The sequence below is a fragment of the Pseudonaja textilis genome, chromosome 2 (assembly GCF_049901715.1).
Source record: "Pseudonaja textilis isolate UNSWEBS1 chromosome 2, rPseTex1.2, whole genome shotgun sequence".
Classification (NCBI taxonomy): domain Eukaryota; kingdom Metazoa; phylum Chordata; class Lepidosauria; order Squamata; family Elapidae; genus Pseudonaja; species Pseudonaja textilis.
This window is the reverse complement of record NC_141991.1, coordinates 19894211-19913534: the sequence shown is the minus strand read 5'-3', so window position 1 is coordinate 19913534 and position 19324 is coordinate 19894211. Positions and strand designations below refer to the sequence as shown.

At 39.1% G+C, this 19324-nt stretch overlaps 2 protein-coding genes across 2 annotated transcripts; one reads left to right on the top strand and one right to left on the bottom strand.

Annotated features, from left to right (window-relative positions):
• Positions 1–2529: 2529 nt before the first annotated feature.
• Positions 2530–3569, top strand: LOC113449629 (histone H1t-like). The gene has a single exon (XM_026720730.2). The coding sequence runs from the start codon at positions 2851–2853 to the stop codon at positions 3331–3333; it is 483 nt and encodes a 160-aa protein (XP_026576515.1). The 5' UTR covers positions 2530–2850; the 3' UTR covers positions 3334–3569.
• A 7212-nt stretch (positions 3570–10781) lies between these two features.
• On the bottom strand, positions 10782–18547 carry LOC113449624 (vespryn-21). The gene is made up of 4 exons (XM_026720723.2): positions 18408–18547; positions 16134–16228; positions 13873–13968; positions 10782–12025 (listed from the first exon to the last, which is right to left on the bottom strand). The coding sequence occupies exons 2-4, from the start codon at positions 16210–16212 to the stop codon at positions 11538–11540; spliced, it is 663 nt and encodes a 220-aa protein (XP_026576508.2). The 5' UTR covers positions 16213–16228; positions 18408–18547; the 3' UTR covers positions 10782–11537.
• Between the last annotated feature and the right edge of the window lie 777 nt (positions 18548–19324).

Sequence of the window (19324 nt, the reverse complement as noted above, 5' to 3'; positions counted from 1 at the left end):
AAGTGCCATCAGACAATCTCAAGTATTTCTCCCAAACTATTTTCAAAGTACCCACTACTCATGTGAGCATCCACCACTGCAACTCTGGTAAGAAAACTTCTGCTGAGTTGTGGTATTTCTTCCATGTTCTTCTTATCAGCAAGAGCAGCTCACCATACATACTTGTGTTTTTGTAGTATAGCAGTTCACCTCACACACAAAATGATCCCTCGTTTGAAACCAGGCATATGTGTATATACCCAAGAGGTTTTTTTTAATAGATTAATTTGAATAGATCCATGCACAATAATATTAAATTCAGTTAAATATATTTTGATTGCTTCTAAAAATCCTGATGGGTCTGTGCATTTATTAAGCAATATCAATACTGCTTCTTTCATGTTTCAAATTTGACAGTTAAATCCATGAATTTGGAGAATATCCATAAAAATGAAAGGCAGTGTAAGAATTGATCTAGAAAAAGATGTAGCGGGTATTTAAGCTTCCATTTATTATTTCGTATGGTCAAATGTAATTAAAAACTTAGGGTGTATTCATATATCATATATTCTGTTCTCATAATTTTGTTCAGGAAAGTATAAGTCTGCAATCTTATACCCACCTTGAAGTAAATGCTACAAAATTTGAAATCAATAGGATTTTAAGAATGTATGGAGTTGAAATGACATCTTAGATTTTAATTTTCAAATAAAACATTTCCAGAATGATGGAAGTTGTGGTCGAACAGTAGGGATTCATATTTGTGAAGAAGTCGAACATGAGTTTAGTTCTAGTCAGACTTAGGTATTATTCTGGGGTCCCTTTTTGGTCACAACATCTTTCTATTTTGTTTAATCATAGTCTTTGAAATGATGCCCATTATATTTAGACAGTTCATTATCTGAAAATCTGGAAAAACTAATGTTGAGCTTCTAGAGCTTTCAAACACTATCTTTGACATTAGATTGCCAGATGATTTCATTTTAACATCAGAAAATGATTTGCAAGGGGTAAAAGAGTTGGAAATAGTAAGGGAAAACAGACACATAGCCTTTTGTCATTGTATAACAACATAAACTGAGGGACAGATACTTGGGCTTTATTTAAGATTATTTTCATATTCAGTGTTTCTTTGAAACATACATTCACATAATCACTTTAATATTTTGGATAGACCAGAGTTTGTTTGAATTTTGGTTAAAAAAAGAACAAACGTATGTTTGTTCTCTTAGGTATCAGCATTATATACTGTAGGACTGAAATAAAATTGTGCCACGCAAAAATGTCAAATTACCCTTTTCGAACGTTGATGTTCATTTCCTGCATATTTACTCAATATTGGGCAATTTTTATGTGTTGTTATTTTATGTCAGTGTTATTTAATAGCATTAAAATGGAATGCCTACTCTTCCAAAATTAGGCATTGTCAATGTCATTTTGTAAAAAAAAAAACATGTTTAATTAGATATGTTCTATTTAAGGAGAAGAGAGAAGTACAGTATATTGGTAGTCAGAACTGAAGAAGCTTCTTGGATGAGAAACTAAACATTTTCAAGGAAAAACAAAAAGTCCAGTTGCCTCTTAAAAAAGCACCTTTGGGACAATCATGACCAGGATGACTGAGAATCTCCAGACATATATTGGTAGTAGCAACTCAGATATCAGATTTTCTTAAGTGGATACACTTAGGCACCAAATAAAAAATGAGTTGGTCATCAATTTAAAACATTATTTTTAGGTATTTTATAATTCTTCATATTTATAGTTTGAGATTAAGGCTGCACAAATTAAAACTTCCAGTTAAAAACTGCTTATTTTTTTTGTAATTAAAACTGGCATCATTGATAAAATACAGAATATTTTAATTACTCTGTGAACAGAAGATTTTTATCATTAACATGCAAATCTGTGATTTAATCATGTTTATTGGATAAACTGCAATTGTCAAAAATATTGATTACAAAACAGCAGCTGGGTTCACACAAAAGTCACAAACAAGCCACTTTTTGTTTTCCTATCACAAATGAAACTGACTGGATCATCTCAATAAGTTGTCCTCTGTATAAAATAGGATAAAATGCTGTTTTTTAAACGTAGAAGTGTGTCCAATAACATGCGATCTCTACAATTTACGCAGAATGAAATATTAGAAAATATTTTAGCACTAATTTACTTAAGAATAAACTCCACTGTCTGCAGTGAAATACAGAGGATTGTGCTCTTAGGTGTCAAGCCTGTACCCATAATAGGATCTGATCCTCAAATACACGTGGATAATATCCAGCTGTTAGATTAAAAACATATGAAAAGTGTCCTTTTATAAAAGCAGGACCAATCTCACTGAGGAGAAAACCGGAGGAGGGTGAAATTTGCGATACGAAGAACAAAACATAGAACGTAATGTCCCTATCCTATTTTCTCCATATAAGACAGAATGGGTCTGCCTTTCAAGTTCCGTGACAATTCTAGCCGTCCAATAGTGACGTAAACTAACTGGCTGAATATTACCGCCGCCGCTAAGTGCGACGTACCTCTTTCCTTACACCTGAGAGAGAAAAGAAGTAGAAGGCGGTGGAACCCGCAAGCTTCTAAACCTCAGGTATCCTTCCGAAACAAGCGAACAGAGAGCAATAGTATCAAACACTATTTTTAAAGACGGCATGAAAAGTATTGGTTGTTGGATACGCTGAGGAGAAGTGGACCTGAAAGAAAACTGACTTTGCGAGGTCCTCTTCCACGGTGCGACAGTTACCTCAGGAAACAAAGAAAAGCAGCGGCCGTCTATGTCGTTACGTCAGACCGAGGGCTGTATATATTTACATCTCCTCCCCAACAGTTTTCAGTACGGGCTTTCAGTGCTTTAGTGTAAGAATGGTTCACGAAAAGCGGCAGGGAACTGCTGCTGAAGCTTCTAACGCAAGTACTTCGACGGAGACAGAGAAAAAGAAACGTGTTTCGGGCTCTCTCTCGCAATTGATTCTTCAAGTTTTAGAAGCTTGCAATTCCCGAAAAGGTATCTCGCTGGCTGCTCTCAAAAAGTCTCTGATCGAAGCTGGGTATAACCTGACTAAGAATAACCTCCGCCTCAAAAGGGAGCTGCGCAACTTGGTCTCCAATGGAGTGGTGGTCCGTGTCACAGGCAGTGGTGTTTCTGGCTCCTTCAAGTTCGGCAAGAATCAACCACCGAAGTCGAAAAAAGCGGCTAACAAAACGGCCAAGGGGAAAAGGGAGCCTAAAAAGGGCCGGAAGAAACAACCGGCAGTTCATAAACCTAAAGGTCTCCAGGGTCGTAAACCTTCCAACTCTGGAAGGAAACGTCAGGTGAACAAACGCCCTGCCGGGAAATCTCGTTAACGAGGTCCTCGCTTTTCCTAACTTCACAAAACTACAAAAGGCTCTTTTAAGAGCCACTCCGGAATCGCTGAAAGAGCTAATGACATTTTCGGATCAGGTTTTTTTGCAGAGTACCAGTAAAGGACACCCGTTTTGAATGATCTCGGGTTAATAGTTTAAGTGTACTCGGAAAAATCGAAGGGTTTAAAAAAAAATAGTAGCCTTTGAGTATATAAAATAAACTTGTGTCAAATGAGGATTACAGTTCCTTTTTTTTCCTCAGAAGCCTCGCTATTTTCTTATATTGCAAGGTAAATAGGTGAAGGATTTCATAATTACTGTATAACTCAACCATGTTAAATTGAACTTGTAATACAGGAATAGAACTTAAAAATCATAGTTGGCTGATTAATCAGGTAGGATGAATATTAAAATTATTGCAATGAGTAAGTGGCTTTGCTAGCAGCAAAGATTTTTATGAGAATATAGTATAGTAATGTGGAAGAAAGTATTTTTGGGAGTATAGTCAAGTGAATTTTCTCACGATATCAAAAGGAAAATAACTTAGTTTCATTGTACTTTCTAAATCAAGAGATCTTATTTCAATGATTTTGGTATTGATGTTAAGCATATTTCTCTCTAAAACATCTTTGGCTTGTTCATGTTTAATGTAGGTTGCTTTCTTTGTTTAGATACCTGTAAAAGACTATGAAGTAATGAAAACGGATTATGTTAGACAAACAAAATAGCATTGGTATATTTGAGGCACTTTATTCTAGTAGCCCTTTATTGACTCTATCAGTTTAAAAATTGGCAGCCCTTTTAATACATGGTAAAGTTTAGTTCAAAACTTTTGAAGACACCAATTTTGCAGATGGAGACTAACTAAGATGTTAAATATGCCTAAGGGTTAAATATGAGAAACGATTCTCAATGTAGCTTAATTTTTTACTTTACAACAAAGTAAAACACGAGCTGCTATCGGCACAATTCCAAGAAAGGTGGGCAGAATTGATTTGCTCAAGCACTATACAAAATTAATTCTATCCACTTTAAGATTGGCAGAACGGCTTTTTATTATCTATTCAGAAAGCGAAAATTTTTAATCAAAACCCACAAACCAGGTTTCTAGCTTTATTACTAAGCAACTTTATTATTCCCTCTTCAGTTATTGAAACATGGTTCTAAAAATAAGCTTTATGCCTCAAGAAGACCTTTTAGCGGTTGGGGTTGTAGCCATCGCTCCCTCTTGGCCAAAGCAGTATTTTGATTTTGTCACGCTTCCAGGCTGTCCCAACTTCCAGGGCTGTTTTGGCGTTGACTTACTGCCTAGGTCCCGATGTGAGCAGCGGCGAGAGCTCCCGGTCTAGCAGGAAAACGAAGATCTTTATGTAGTTGGAAGGTGTAATTTATTCGGCGAATTTTATTGTCTTGGGCTTCGTGTTTTAACAGCTCTTAAATTCAAAAGCTGGGCGCTCCTCGTCTGATTCAGTTGATACAGTCCCTTTTCGGAACTGATTTTCTCCCGTCGCCCCTACAAAAACGACAATGCTGCCTTCTAGAACCAACTTTACGCGCCCACTTTCCCTCCAATTTTCGTCACTTACAGGCAAAACAGCTCTCCTTTCTACAACGAACGGCACAATGCAAAATAAAGCTTCCTTAAATGTCATTGGTTCTGAAGGGAAGCTATTTTATCCAATAAGAAGCAAGCTCCATGTACTGTTTATGAGGGAGAGAGCGCGTAAATCACGAATGAAGGCAAATTAAGTGTCCCAAGATAATATTGCAGGATCCAATCTGTCTCGGTCAACGACCCGGATTGGAACCTGTAAATTACTCAATCTTCCATATCGAAGGTTCAAAACAGATTATTCTGTATTAATTTTCTTCCTTCCATGGACGATTTGGTCATATCGAAAATATATACTGTGCAGCAAGGCAAAGTAGTAACGTTAAGGAAAACAAATTTTTTTGTCTAAAACCAGAATAAAGGTGTGATGTCAGGTCAGAACAAATACCATATCTTTTAAACCCATTATCTCTCTTTCAAAATCCCAAAGGTGATTTTTCAAAAGGCATCTGGACTTTCTTTGTTTTCCTTGAAGACATTTCACGTCTCATCCAAGAAATTTCTTAAACATCTAATTCAAAATCATTTCCAAAATCCACTGTTAACCCTATACAAGGAAAGCATTTTATCCCACATTCCTATCAAGATATACATGCAATCACCAAGCAGGCTACACCCAAATACCTCCCTCCCTCCTTCAGTCCATCCATCCATCCACCCATCCTTTTATCTCTGCAGTTTTCCCCCTCACCCATGACCCAATTTTCCTGTTTTCTTGTCCCATCCAGTTCTTCCTCCCCTCTCCCCCTGAAGGGTCCCACTGATCAAATAATTAGAGGATCATTTTTTTCCTGCCCCATTTGGGTATCTTGGAGGGGCAGTCTTCACAGAAAAGTTCTTGGATTTCAGGTATGTAACTTTCTTTTCTAACAATAAGTCCTTCAAACAACTTTACTCAGCATTTGTAACTGTATACACCCACTTCCAACATACATTTGATGGCAATGCAAATGACAGCATATTCAAATGATCCCCTAAAAGAATCTGCTTTCATGCCTCCTCTTTAACCCCCCCCCCCCACTTCTGCCACAGAATAAATTCATCAGCTGCTAACATTATTCAGTATTTTCAGTTTTCATTTTCTGCTGGAGCCCTGACCTCCTGCTTCCATTTCAATTGTATGCTGCCCAATTTGGGTAAAGCCCTCAGAATGACTAATTTTGCAGGTGCATTACACAAGCAGGATTTATTGAGATAACACTCCACGGGGCTTGCCAGGACAGCAGACTGGGTTAAATTTCTGCCTTTCAGAACAGTAGAAATTCTGGAAGAGAGAGTTATAAATTCAGGAACAAAGTTGAAAGTGAGTGAGCAAGCACCGATTGGCTGGCATTCTCAGAATTTGGCCACTATAACTGAAGGGCCTGCAAATTCAACATCATGGTACTTGTGGACAATGAGGGCATGTGCAACATCTGAGTTTGGTTTTAGGATACCAGGAATATTATATTTCATAGAGGGAATTCATATCTATATGGCAGACCAAAATATTCCAAGTGGAACAGAAGAATGCAATAGCTAGGAGCTAACTTTTCCTTTTAAATAGCTCCTAAATGAAATACAGATTTTAAAACACTTTTGTAGACCACTTTGTATTTCCCCTAAATTATAGACCCTAGCTTATAGTTATGAAATAAGAGCCATGGTGGTACAGTGGTTATACTACAGTATTGCAGGCTAATCCAGTTGACTGCCAGCTGCCTGCAATTTGGCTGTTCAAATCTCACCTGCTCAAGGTTGACTCAGCTTTTCATCCTTCTGAGGTCAGTAAAATGAGGACCCAGATTGTTGGGGGAAATAGGCTGACTCTGCTTAGAGCGGGCTGTAAAGCACTATGAAGCTGTATATAAGTCTAAATTCTATTGCTATTGCTATGAAATCATCCATTATGAATGGAAGCTGAGGCCTTAGTTACCTTTATTGAATGTTTTGTGATTCTAATAGATACAAAGAAGACATCTACTCTGAAGGCCTCCGTCCCTGAGGTTTGGTTCTGTTATCTTCTCGGGACTTTTTCTGAATTGAATGAGGTCCTCCTTGGTGGGTGAAATGCAGCTCTGATCCGGCGACGGCTTTGTCGTTTAGTAGAGTAGGTCTTCTTCACCCTTCTACAATGAGATTTTTGCTTTGCAAGGAGGTTGTCCTTGTAGTAAGGGCTGACTTGCACTTTTACCGGAGGGGGAAGCCCTTTCCTGGAAGGCCTGCATCTTTTAGGAGCACTTTCGTCAAGAGAACTTTGGGCTGTTTTGAAAAAAGATGCACCTGTATTCTTGCAGTTTCTGCTGGATCTCCTTAAAACAGAAGCAGATCCCTGATTGGAGTGGTGTGATTCTCGAAAAGCACAATTACTTTTGCTACCAGCAGAACTTGATTTTTTAGCAGCAGAAAGGGCTCGTTGACAGAGATTTGGTGTTCTTTCAACAGATTTACTTTGGCTGACGGATCGCCTCGATGGCTTTTGTCCTGCTTTTAATTTCCGATGGGATCTCTTGGGTTTTCTTCTAATTTTTCCAGCCTTCCAACTCAAACTCTTTGCTTCTTCAGCTTTTCCCTTTATCTTTTCAGAAGCACACATCCCTGCCTTCTTTATCCTTGCAGCTTTCTCCAAGTTTCTGGATATCTTGGTTATCTTTTCCTGGTATTTTCTGACGACAAAAGAACTTGAGCCATTGCCACATGTCATACGCACCAGGGCACCTTTAGACACCAAGGACTGTAACTTCCTCTTAAGTCTTGGATAGTGCCTCCTCACATCATATCCCTTTGTACCAAGCACTTCCTTCAGCTCTGCAAAAGTGAGGCCATTGTGTGATTTACAGGATGCAATTGCTTCAATAATAAGCCCTGAGATGCTGGGCAGAGAATCAATGGATTTCCAAGGAATCAAGCTTTTCTTATTTTGCACTGAGTTTGCTACCATCAGGGTCTTGGTGGTGAAATTAGCAGTTTCTTTCTTTCTTTGACTGGACACTTTTCTTCTAGGAACCGGTGCCTGCATTCCTATAGGCATCATGTTCTCATGGGTCATCATCTTTCTCATGGGACTTGTGCGTGCCTGCCTGCCGTTTCTCTGTGCCAAGCCTCTGCTGAGACAGAATCTTGTCCTTAGTGTCTTAACTATATGTATAGCAAAAGCTGACACAATGGAAGTACTTCATCCGGCTTCTGTTCCTAGCAACCAATCACAATGCTCGCTTCTGTCCTTGAGAACTCACCTTTCATAAACATTCCCCGCCCACCCTCACATTTTCATCCTATTCAAAAGTAGTTTAGACAGGGAGGCTCTTCTCGACATACCTTTGTATAATAGCAGAAAGCCTTTCTTTTTTGTGATGGCTTTTAGTTGATCACATGAAGGAATGAAGAGCAAGAAGCTTTCCTGTTATTCATGAGGAAAGGGTTGCATACGTCTCACACCATACGAACAGATCCGTCAAGCTGCATGCTTTCAGCAGAATCAGTGTTACACAAAGCACAGAAAAGGGTCAATAATAAAACAAAGAAATGAAAGGTCTCTAAGGCAAAGAAAGGAAACACAGTTAAAAACAGTTTGTGGTTTGTGCCTTCAAGTCAGTCTTGATTGCTGGTGACTGCCTGGATCAGTCCCTGAAGTTTTCTTGGCAAGATTTCTGGAAGTGGCTTATCCTGTTATCTATAGTCTCTTGTTTCCTAGGGCTAAGAGAAGATTGGCCCCAGATCACCAAGCTGGGTCCACGCCAAAGGCTTGACTAAAACTGACAGGTCTCCTGGTTTTTCATCTGGTGCCATAACTACCAGATCAAACTGGCTCTCTGAAACCAGTTGATGCCAACACAATTCATGATACTTCTTCATATCTTTTTATTATTGCAAACCATCCTTGCTTCCCCCATGTTGATATATGAATTTATTCCTTGTCCTTTAAAAAAACAACTTCTCAACTCTCTTCCTCAGGATCTCATCGGTTTTGTCTTTTTCTTCACCATCCTTCAGATGCATTTTTTTTCTTTGTTGTATGTTTTTATCCTCAATATATGACCTCAACCTAATTCATGTGTACTGATTACTCATTTTTGTAATTCATTCAGGTGGCTTAATGTGGTTGCCAAAGTACCCTATTTTCTGGATAATACATTAAATGAAAAAATTGGCTGCATAGGCTGAAGTCATGCAAGCCAATGAAGAAAAAGTTGAGAAAACTAAGAGTAACCAGGTAAAGGTAACCAAATTTAGCATGGTGTATCACTATAGGAGCTACATTTTAAGTGTCCCAATCACCAGTAGGTGTATTACATAAACCCAGGATCCCTGTACAACAGGGGTGTCAAACTCAATTTCACTGAGGGCTGCATCAGGGTTGTGTTGACCTCGGGGGGGCATGACTGTGGGGGTGTGGCCAGCTTGACATCACTCGTGCTGGGGGCACCTTTGGTGGCCTGAGCACTCTGCCAGTGAAAACAGGCTCCCGAGCTCTGTTTTTGGCTTTGATGGCTTCCTGCAATCCTCTGCCAGCAAAAACAGGGCTCGGGAGGGCTGCCCGCAGCCTTCCCAAGCTCCATTTTTGCTGGCAGAGGCACCGTGGGCCAGTCCTTTGCTGTTTCCGGGCAACCCCACAGGCCAAATCTAAGCACCCCGTGGGCCTTAAATTTGACCTCCCTGCCCTGGAAGAACAAAGGCAACATATGGATTACCTGAGTAGTGGATAAAATCCCAGTATTCTTATTCATGCAGATGATCTCATTTTGATCAGTCAAATAGAATGGTGGTGATAAAGATTAAATGTTAAGTTAAAATACCAGAACAGACTCACGAATTTCTGAAGAATTCTTTGTATTTAAGAATACTGATATCAGAGGTGAGGAACCTGTGAATCTCCAGCTATTATTCTAAACAACAATCCCTAACACCTTTTGCAATTGACAGTGCTGTTGGGAATTGTAGTTTAATGAACATTTGGAAGGCCATAGATTTTCCATGCTTGATATATGTCATCATAATGTGTCTTTGTCACAAGATTCTGTAAGGAATCATCTGAACTTTAGAAACATTGCAAAATACAGAGTTTAACTGGCCATTATCTATATCTTTTATAAATCAAAAGCCAAAGAACAGATACCATATTAAGATTTTATCAACTGTCAATTCATGTGTTAACTTCATTCAATGGTGTTCAGAATTTCATTCAATTATTCAATTTTGCCAATTCTTTCAGAAACTGTGATACTGTAAATCCTAGTCCTGCCTTAGGAACAAAGCCAGTTGAGTGACCTTGGGCCAGGCCCACTCTCTCAGCCCTAGGAATGAGGCAATGTAAAACCATTTCTGAAATCTTGCCATGAAAACTGCAGGGACTTATATACTCATATACACAACTCAGTCAGGTTTCCTTGCTTAGATAATAAGAGTTTTACTGTTCTAAACACAAAGTTGACAGACATCAAGCTATATTTTTGCTAGCTGATCTTCAACAGTGGGTTTGCTGTTATCTGGACAGAGGGGTTGACTGGAACTATGCTAAGTGCAAACTAATATGGATATTACCCACGGTAATTTTATAACATAGTTGAGGCTGCAAAGTGACACAAATTACCTTGTCAAAGTAAATTAGATTCTGACTTGGCCTCACTAAGAAGAATCACTTTGGTTGTGGTGAATACTAAGCTTCCGTAAGGGGAATCAATGCTACTCTGCATATTGTTTAGGTGCATTTCCAGACTTATTAGGATAATGAAATGTTTTGATTGCCTTGGGTGATGGCTATCAAAGTATGATTGCCAAAGTATGGCTACACATACACATACTAGTAAAGATCTAGAAGCCTGCTTGGAGGGTAACCATAAATTGGAAGAAAATCATATTTAAATGATGAAATAACATTGAGACTTTATTAGTAGTACACATATGATTCCTTTTGTCCAATTGATTAAACAGATTTGGTGTATTACTGGGACAACCTTCAATATGGCTTTGCCGTAATTCCCTTCAAGAAACCTTTATGTGTCTAAGGGGAAAAGGATGCAATATTGTTTAAACAAAGGAGTGTAAAGTCTATGGCAACAAACCCTTATACATCTAGAATTTAAGTTTTGTTGGCAGTTTGGGGATGTAGAAGGACGTATGATACAGGTAGTCCTCGACATGAGTACAATTGAGCCCCAAATTTTTGTTGTTAAGCAAGACAGTTGTTAAGTGAGTTTTGCCTGATTTTATGACCTTTTTAGCCATAGGTGTTAAGTGAATCACTGCAGTTGTTAAGTTAGTAACACAGTTGTTAAGTGAATCTGACTTCCCCACTGATTTTGCTTCTCAGAAGGTCACAAAACTGATCATATGACCCCGGGACACTGCAGCTATCATAAATATAAGGCTGTTGTCAAGTGAGTGTTTTTTGACCACATGACTATGGGAATGCTGCAACCGTCATAAGTGTGAAAAATGGTGATAAGTTATATTTTCCAATGCCGTTGTAACTTCAAACAGCCACTAAACCAACCGTTGTAAGTTGAGCACTACCTCTACATGATTATTCTCCCAAAGCCAGAGATTATTAAATGCTTGAACAGGCGTTGCAAAGGTTATGTAGAGAGAAGTTTTAATTAAGAATTGTAACTCCTTAAAGATTTGTGAGTGAAACACCTCCCCCTAAATAGTAAAAGGGTACAACTTCCTCCCCATTGAAATTGGCCTGGACGGTAGTGACTTCACCATCCTGGTCAAAAATCACTTTTCCCTCACTGTAATCCAGAAAGACAACAATCTTTCCAGAGCCTTTTTGAATCTTGTCAGAATCCGTTTCTAATCGCCGAAGCCACCAGAGGCCCCTTTGCCAAATCAGTTCTTCGGGGACAAGTCTGAGGTACCCTTTTCTCTTCACAGACTTCCCGGCTAACCCAACAGCCCATTCCCTCTGCGTCCCATACTTCACTTCAAAGAAATGTCTCCCTGATCGGAATCCAGGAGACCCCAGCACACAGGGGCTGCTATTGAATCTCTCTGGATTGTCTGGCACAACCTGCGGGACACCCACATTTTCCACAGTCTTTTTGTCTGGTGACACAACCAGTGATTCAAATGCTGTGTTTGAGTCAAACCTCACGTCAGCTGCAAGGAGAAAGATAGAACATCAGAAGCCAAACCAAATTCTAGGAGAGCAACGTCACTGAAAATGCTATTACCCACCCACCTACCCCAAATTAGAGAGCCAAGAAAGGCCACAAAATATCCCAGCTTCATTTCCCATGCCTGCATTCTTCTACATATTGATACGACGCATAAACACAGGGCTTTTTAATAGGGCTTTATGTAAAGATATATAGTGCAATAAAGGCCAGCTGCTTCTTCAATGATGTTATAAAACTCTGCTTTCCTCAAACAAGTCAAAAGTTAAGGGATAGGTAAGAGGTGCACTGTGGCTTTCTAGAAAACAAAATCCCTCACACTTCTCTCCCAAAAAGTTATGTTTATGAACAAAAGGATAATGTATGTACAGTATGTAATGTAAAATAATGTATGTTTAGGCACACACACATGTATGTGTGATATGAGCTGTGGTGATGCAGTGGGTAGAATGGGGTATTGTAGGCAAACTCTGCTCACAGGCTGGAGTTCGAATGTCACTGGCTCAAGGTTGACTCAGCCTTCCATCCTTTGGAAGGTCGGTAAAATGAGGACTCAGATTGTTGGGGGAAGCATGCTGACTCTGTAACCACTTAGAGAGTGGTGTAAAGCGGTGAATGAGTCTAAATGCAATTGCTATTGATCACAAATAATGGTTTCCTCAGTTCTCCAATATGGTTCATTTTTACCACTACCCTTTTTTTTTTGCAAGTAATTGATTACAGGCGGTTAGTTTTCAAGAATCATTGTCAAAAAGGCTTCTGACCAGGAGTGGGATTCAAATTTTTTAACAACCAGTTCTGTGGGTGTGGCTTAGTTGGTGGGTGTGGCTTGGTGGTCATGTGATTGGGTGGACATTGCTTGGTGGTCATGTTATTGGCTGGGCGTGGCCAACTCATATCACTCACATCAAGGCACGCATCTCCTCGCCTGGCCTCTCATGACTGTGGGGATGCTGCAATAGTCGTAAGTGTGAAAAATAGTCATAAGTCACATTTTTCAGTGCCATTGTAATTTTGAATGGTCACTCCACACAAGCAAAGTACCAGCAAAGGAAGGGAAAAAAAACTCCAGAGACGTTCCTAAGACAGGAAGTCTAGTGCTGTCAAGAATGTAATGGAGAGGCAGTTTCTGTAAGCAACACCAGAATGTTTCCTTCCTGCCTTCCTTACAGGATTAGACCAGTAATTTCTTCTAACAACCGGTTCTCTGAACTGCTTAGAATGTTAACAACCAGTTCTAGCAAATAGGTGTGAACTGGAGGAATCCCACCCCTACTTCTGACCATTCAAAAAAGGAGACTTGGGCTGCCTACAGTTATGGGGTCACTTGCATTGTTTCTTGTATCCTGCTAGCCCATTTAAAAAACTATTCTGCACTCCAGCTAGCAGAGGCTGATAAACACTGCTCTGAGATGACAAAGCCTAGCAGATCTTATACAGTCAAGGCCCTGTTTGACTCTATTTATTTATTATTAGACTTCTATGCCACCCATCTCACCAAGATGACTCCTGACAGTTTATACAGTGTCAGAATAAAGGAAAATGCCCACACAGCTGAAGCTATAGTGAGGTGCAAGCCGGGAAAGCCAATGTTCGTTGGTTAAATTTCACATGACTCTGTTCTCCCTTCCCTCCACAATAGATTTATTTATTTGATTTCTATCTCAACAAGAGACTCTGATGTTAGGAGTGCTCTTGTTGGATCACACAAAGGAGGCCGGGAAATATCTAGCAAATCCAAACTTAATTGCAATGAGCTTGTCTGGCATTATTGTTCAACTGACCCGACTGATCCTGGAGAAGGACACTCTTATTTAAGCCATCTCTTACCTTTCTGCCATTTCCCAGGGGGTGAAGCCAGAGCCTTTCCACCATTTTCCTGGTCAGCAAAAAAGCACAGTGTGAACAGGAGCAGGCAAGAGACTCCTAAACATGAGGAGAACACAAAGGCAAGAATAGCTAAGGCATTGTTTATATTGTCTTATAGATGCTAAAGTTTGGTTTACAGAAAAACTGGGCATAATTTAGCACTTGCTGTCACATGTCCTGTACAGGTAGTCCTCAATTTACAATGGATTCCAAAAAAGCTACTTATTACCTGCATTTTAAGTACCAACATCTGGATCCACACACATATATCCACTCAGTTCCACAACTCTGCCCATGGCCATATGAGTGCATTTTGATGACCTTTTTGCCATGTCCCGTGGTCACATGACCACAATTTAACAAAAAACAGCATCTACTTCCAGCTTCCGGCAAAAACTCCCATAACAAACAATGGGTTCGTTTAACAACTATGGCATTGGCTTAACAACCATAGTGTTCTTTTTACAACCACTACATAAGTCTTATGATTGCTACAAAAAAGGTAATAAGATCGGGTGTAGTCGTATGATGACCTGTTGAATGACTGTCATGAGTTACAACTGCAATTGTGGGTTCAATTATGGGCATGTCAAGAGTTGTGGTGGCGCAGTGGTTAGAATGCAGCATTGAGGTTAATTCTGCCAACTGCCAGCAGTTCAATTCTCACCAGTTCATGGTTGACTCAGCCATCCATCCTTCTGAGGTCGGTAAAATGAGGACTCTGATTGTTGTGGGGCAATATGCTGACACTAAACTCTTGGAGAGGGCTGTAAAGCACCGTGAAGCGGTATATAGGTCTAAGTGCTATTGTTTATGCCTATAATGGCTGGCAGGTCTTGGGAACATTCTAACTTTTGTTCCCTTGCTAGCCAAATATAGTATTCTGTTTCATTTGTTTGGCGGAGATATTTGGAGAAGACTGACTGGTTGGCTGATAAATGCATAATGGGATGTATTTCCTTTTCACTTCTAAGATAAATCTGTCTTTCCCAGCAATCTATAGCGATCAAGACTTCACCAGTATATGAACAAAATATGACAAAAAGCATATAGTTATATGCTATGGCTCAGTGATGACCAAAGCAGAAAGAAAATGTTTTGCAACATATGAAGGCATTATCTTTATATTTTTATCCCATCTTTTAAAAATATATATAACTAGAAGGCAGCAAACATACCTAACGGAAGGGGAGTGTTTGATCAGACTGGGGAAATGTGTGTGTTTTTTGTGTGTGCATTTTTGTGTGTGCATTTTTGTATTTATCCAAGTAAAAAAGCTAAAAAAAAGTAAAAAAGTAAAAAATAAGAAAAAAAGCAGTAAAAAAGCTGGAACACACTTCCTCACTAGTCCAACACATGAAAACCACAGGTCATAGCATCAACTTTAATGGCATCAAAACCCTAGCCACTATAGAAAACCACAGCCACAGAATTATCAGAGAAGCCATAGAGATTGAAAAAAGACCTGAAAGCATGAATAGAAGAGATGATTCCACCAGACTGTCAATTATTTGGAAGCCTGCACTCACCAACAAAAAAATCTCCACACCACTAGCCAGGCAAACACCTGGGCACAAACAGATCCCCCCTGATACCTCCAGCTCAAACACACCCCAACCAGGCACCCAGATGAAACCTAGCTTCCTAACAAATGATAGCCGTCCATTTACTCAGAGCCAAGCTGCACTAAAGGCCTCCAATACAGGAACACAATGTTGCCAGCCAATCAAGACACAAAAAGAGCCACAAAACAGACAGAAGATATTAGAAACACCGATCAAGCAGAACACAACAAACTCCACGACCAATAAACACCGACCAAGACTCCCAGTCAATCAGGATGAAGAAAAAACCATTCTGGCACAGCAGTAGGCTGCCCCAAATTTAAAACTGAAACGGCTGTGAAAGTCTGACTCACAGACGAACACAATACAGAAGCCTGATGCTGGCAGATGAGATTCTGCCGAAACATTGCTACAACTTTAAAAGCACAACTACAATGACATGGGAAAATACCCGAAGAAAGCTGAATACCAGATAGATAGATAGATAGACAGATAGATAGATAGATAGATAGATAGATAGATAGATAGATAGATATAGATAGATATAGATATAGATATAGATATAGATATAGATATATAGATATATAGATATAGATATAGATATAGATATAGATATAGATATAGATATAGATATAGATATAGAGAGATAATCTTTACCTGTGAGCTTCCGCAGGACTTTCTCTGTTTGTTGGAAGTTCAAACTAAATTGGAAACCAGCAGAAAGGGACATGACCATTATAAACTCTAGCTTCCTACAGAAGGAATAGAGAAAATGAGTAAATGATTAAGTGGCTTAAAAACTTAGTTCAAGTGAATCCAGAGCATGACATATAATGTCATGGTTTTTTCATTCTGTTTTATACCATGTCATAATTTTTTTATTCTGTTTTTCTGTGAGTCATCTGACACAGTTCATTCTCAGGTGAACGAACAATAAATAATATTTTGAAGACTTTTGTGAATTACAAAAGGATTGATATACAAAACTGTCCTTCTGTTTTGCAATGAGTTGGTTGAATACTCAACCAACATTTCAGGAAGGATTGCATCACAGGTTTTCATAGAAGGACATGCAAAGTGTTGCACAATTCCACACAACAGGTTCCAAAAGACCTTGTGTAACAGTTTACGAAGTCTTCTGCTAGAATTTTATCTGTTTAGTGCAGGAAGTCCCCCGTTTAAGAACACCTGACTTTTAAAGTCAACCCCTGGATATTAATGGGCTTGCCTGTTTCAAAATGGCAGATGACCGACTTGTTACAGTACTTAAAATAGCAGATGGCTGACTGGTAACATGATCTCACACAAAATGGCAGATGACATTTTTCTTCCTTGAGCCCACAAACTTCTGAAGCCATGCAATGCTTTCATGAGCATCATAAAGTAGTGTGTGTATTTTTTCGTACCATACACAGCCTGTTTTCAGTGGTATGTGCATAGTGCAGCTTCAGCAATTTGATAGGTCTTGGAAGGTGAATGCCTTTTGCCACTTTAAGTTGGATAGTTTTGAGTTCAGGATGGTGAAAGATTGAATTCCAGTGGGTTCTCTCTGGATTGGGTTTTCCTCGCTGAAGGTCTGTTTCCTACAGAACTCAGTTTTAAGATGTAAAACAAAGTAATCAGTTTAAACTTTTAAAAAAGCAGTATTATTGTTTATCTCTGTGGTTTTATAAATTCTAATTAGCATTTCCTCATTATTCCACTTTTTTAGAGGAAAATAATGAATATGACAATAGAAGAAAAATAGGGAGAGGGGAATGGCATTTCTCAGAGTTTGTTTTAATCACTCAAAATCTAAGCCGCAACTTGTGACTACCAGTCCCAAGTTCCCAATTCCATTATCCCAACTTGTTGATGAGTCTACAGATAGTTCTCAATTTATGACCAGAATTGGGACCAGAATTTCAGTCACTAAGCAAATGCAGTTGCTAAGTAAATGATCATGTGACTGGACCCATTTTTATGATCAATTTTACTGTGATCATTAATAGCAATAGCACTTAGACTTACATACCATTTCAAAGTACTTTACAGCCCACTCTAAGCAATTTACAGAGCTAGCATATTGCCCCCTGGCTCCTCATTTTACCGATCTTGGAAGGATGGAAGGCTGAGTCAACCTTGAGCCTGGTGAGAACTGGATTGCTGGCAGAAGTAGCCTGCAGTACTGCATGCTAACCACTGTGCCACCACAGCTCTTAAGTAAACTAACTCAGCTGTTAAGCAAATTACATGGCCATTAAATGAATCACACTGTCATTAAGCAAATCTGGCTTCCCCAATTGACTTTGCTTGATCAGAAGCTGGCTGAGAAGACTGCAAATCACAGTCATGTGATTGCAGGGCAAGGCAACCTCTTAAATTGGATGGAAATGCCCACATTCCAATCACATGAACACAGGGGTGGTGTGACATAACTTCAGAGGTGGGTCATAAGTCACTTTTTTTAGTGCCAGCATAACTTTAAACAAATGGTCATAAACTGAGGTCTATCTTTATTCAAATTTTCTCTTGAATAATTTTTTCCTTAGGAGATAAAACTTGTGCGGGATTATGCCTGAAAATAATCTGGCATGTATACACCAACAGCTGATGAAGCATTTAATCACTGATGATCTCTACAAGGTTTATTTCACAAACAAATAATTGAACTGAGGGCAAATGAATAATGCTCTAGTCTAGCCTTTTTCTTCAATATGTTTTTCTAGGAATTAATGAGGTAAAAGACATAAATGTTTCCAGTTAATTCAAAAATTTCAGTTGTGATAAAATGCAGAACTTTGTGTGTCAACAGCCACAAAAAACTTTCTGAGCTCTTGGAAAATAAGAGATCCTTTCTACATTCTATCTCCAGCTCAAGCTATTATGGGATTCACAAGCAAGGGTAAGTAATCAGCATTTCTGGAAGAAAGCTGCGTTGTAAAATCTTACCTTCTTTGAGTCCTGGAGACTGTGTCTTCTCTGGGTCAAATGATGTCAGCCCTTCACTGAAGCTTCTTAAATACTCTCCCTGTCAAGGATATGGTTTCCTGTTTCTCCTTTTTTTCAAAAGTGCAAACCAAACCATGCAGCCTGTTCTGCAGCATTTTTCAACTGGACATGCTGTATAGAAGGAAGAGGGACCAGAGTTTGGGGGTTTGATCAGAGGTCTTAGATGATGCAATTTCAGGAGATGTTACATGCTCATGTCAGGTTTCATAATCTTGAGCACAAGTTTATCACAGCAAAGAATTAAGAGCTCTCTGGCCCTTAAAGAGTAATACATTTTTGGGGCTTTAAGATACCCTAAAGATCTTACTTGTTTTTATTTTGAATAACAGAAGGTGGCTCATTCAGATAGTCCAGTATTTAATTATAGTATATTTGCACATTCCACGTTTCTCTATGCTATCTGGGTGCCTTTAGAAGACAAGATACTTCCTCTCTCTCTCTCTCTCTCTCTCTCTCTCTCTCTCTCTCTCTCTCTATCTATCTATCTCTATCTATCTATCTATCTATCTATATCTATATCTATATCTCTATATCTATCTATCTATCTATCTATCTATCTATCTATCTATCTATCATCCTTCTCCAACCTAGTATTTTAAATGTTTGTTGGGTAATATCTCCCATTTTTCTTCAACCAAACCAATTGTCCACAGTGACTGAGGGTTATGGGAGGAAGGTAAAAAAAGTGGTGATTTAAGTGTTCTAAGTTATGGTTTCTACATTCATTGGCTGCTTTTAACTTCCCACTTGTTCTCAAATGAGTTTTCTTTATCTTAGACTTCTCCAGTTGCTGCTCATTATGTTGGGCTGTATCTGCAAAACAACTGGTTGAATCTTAGAATTTTGGGATCCGAAGT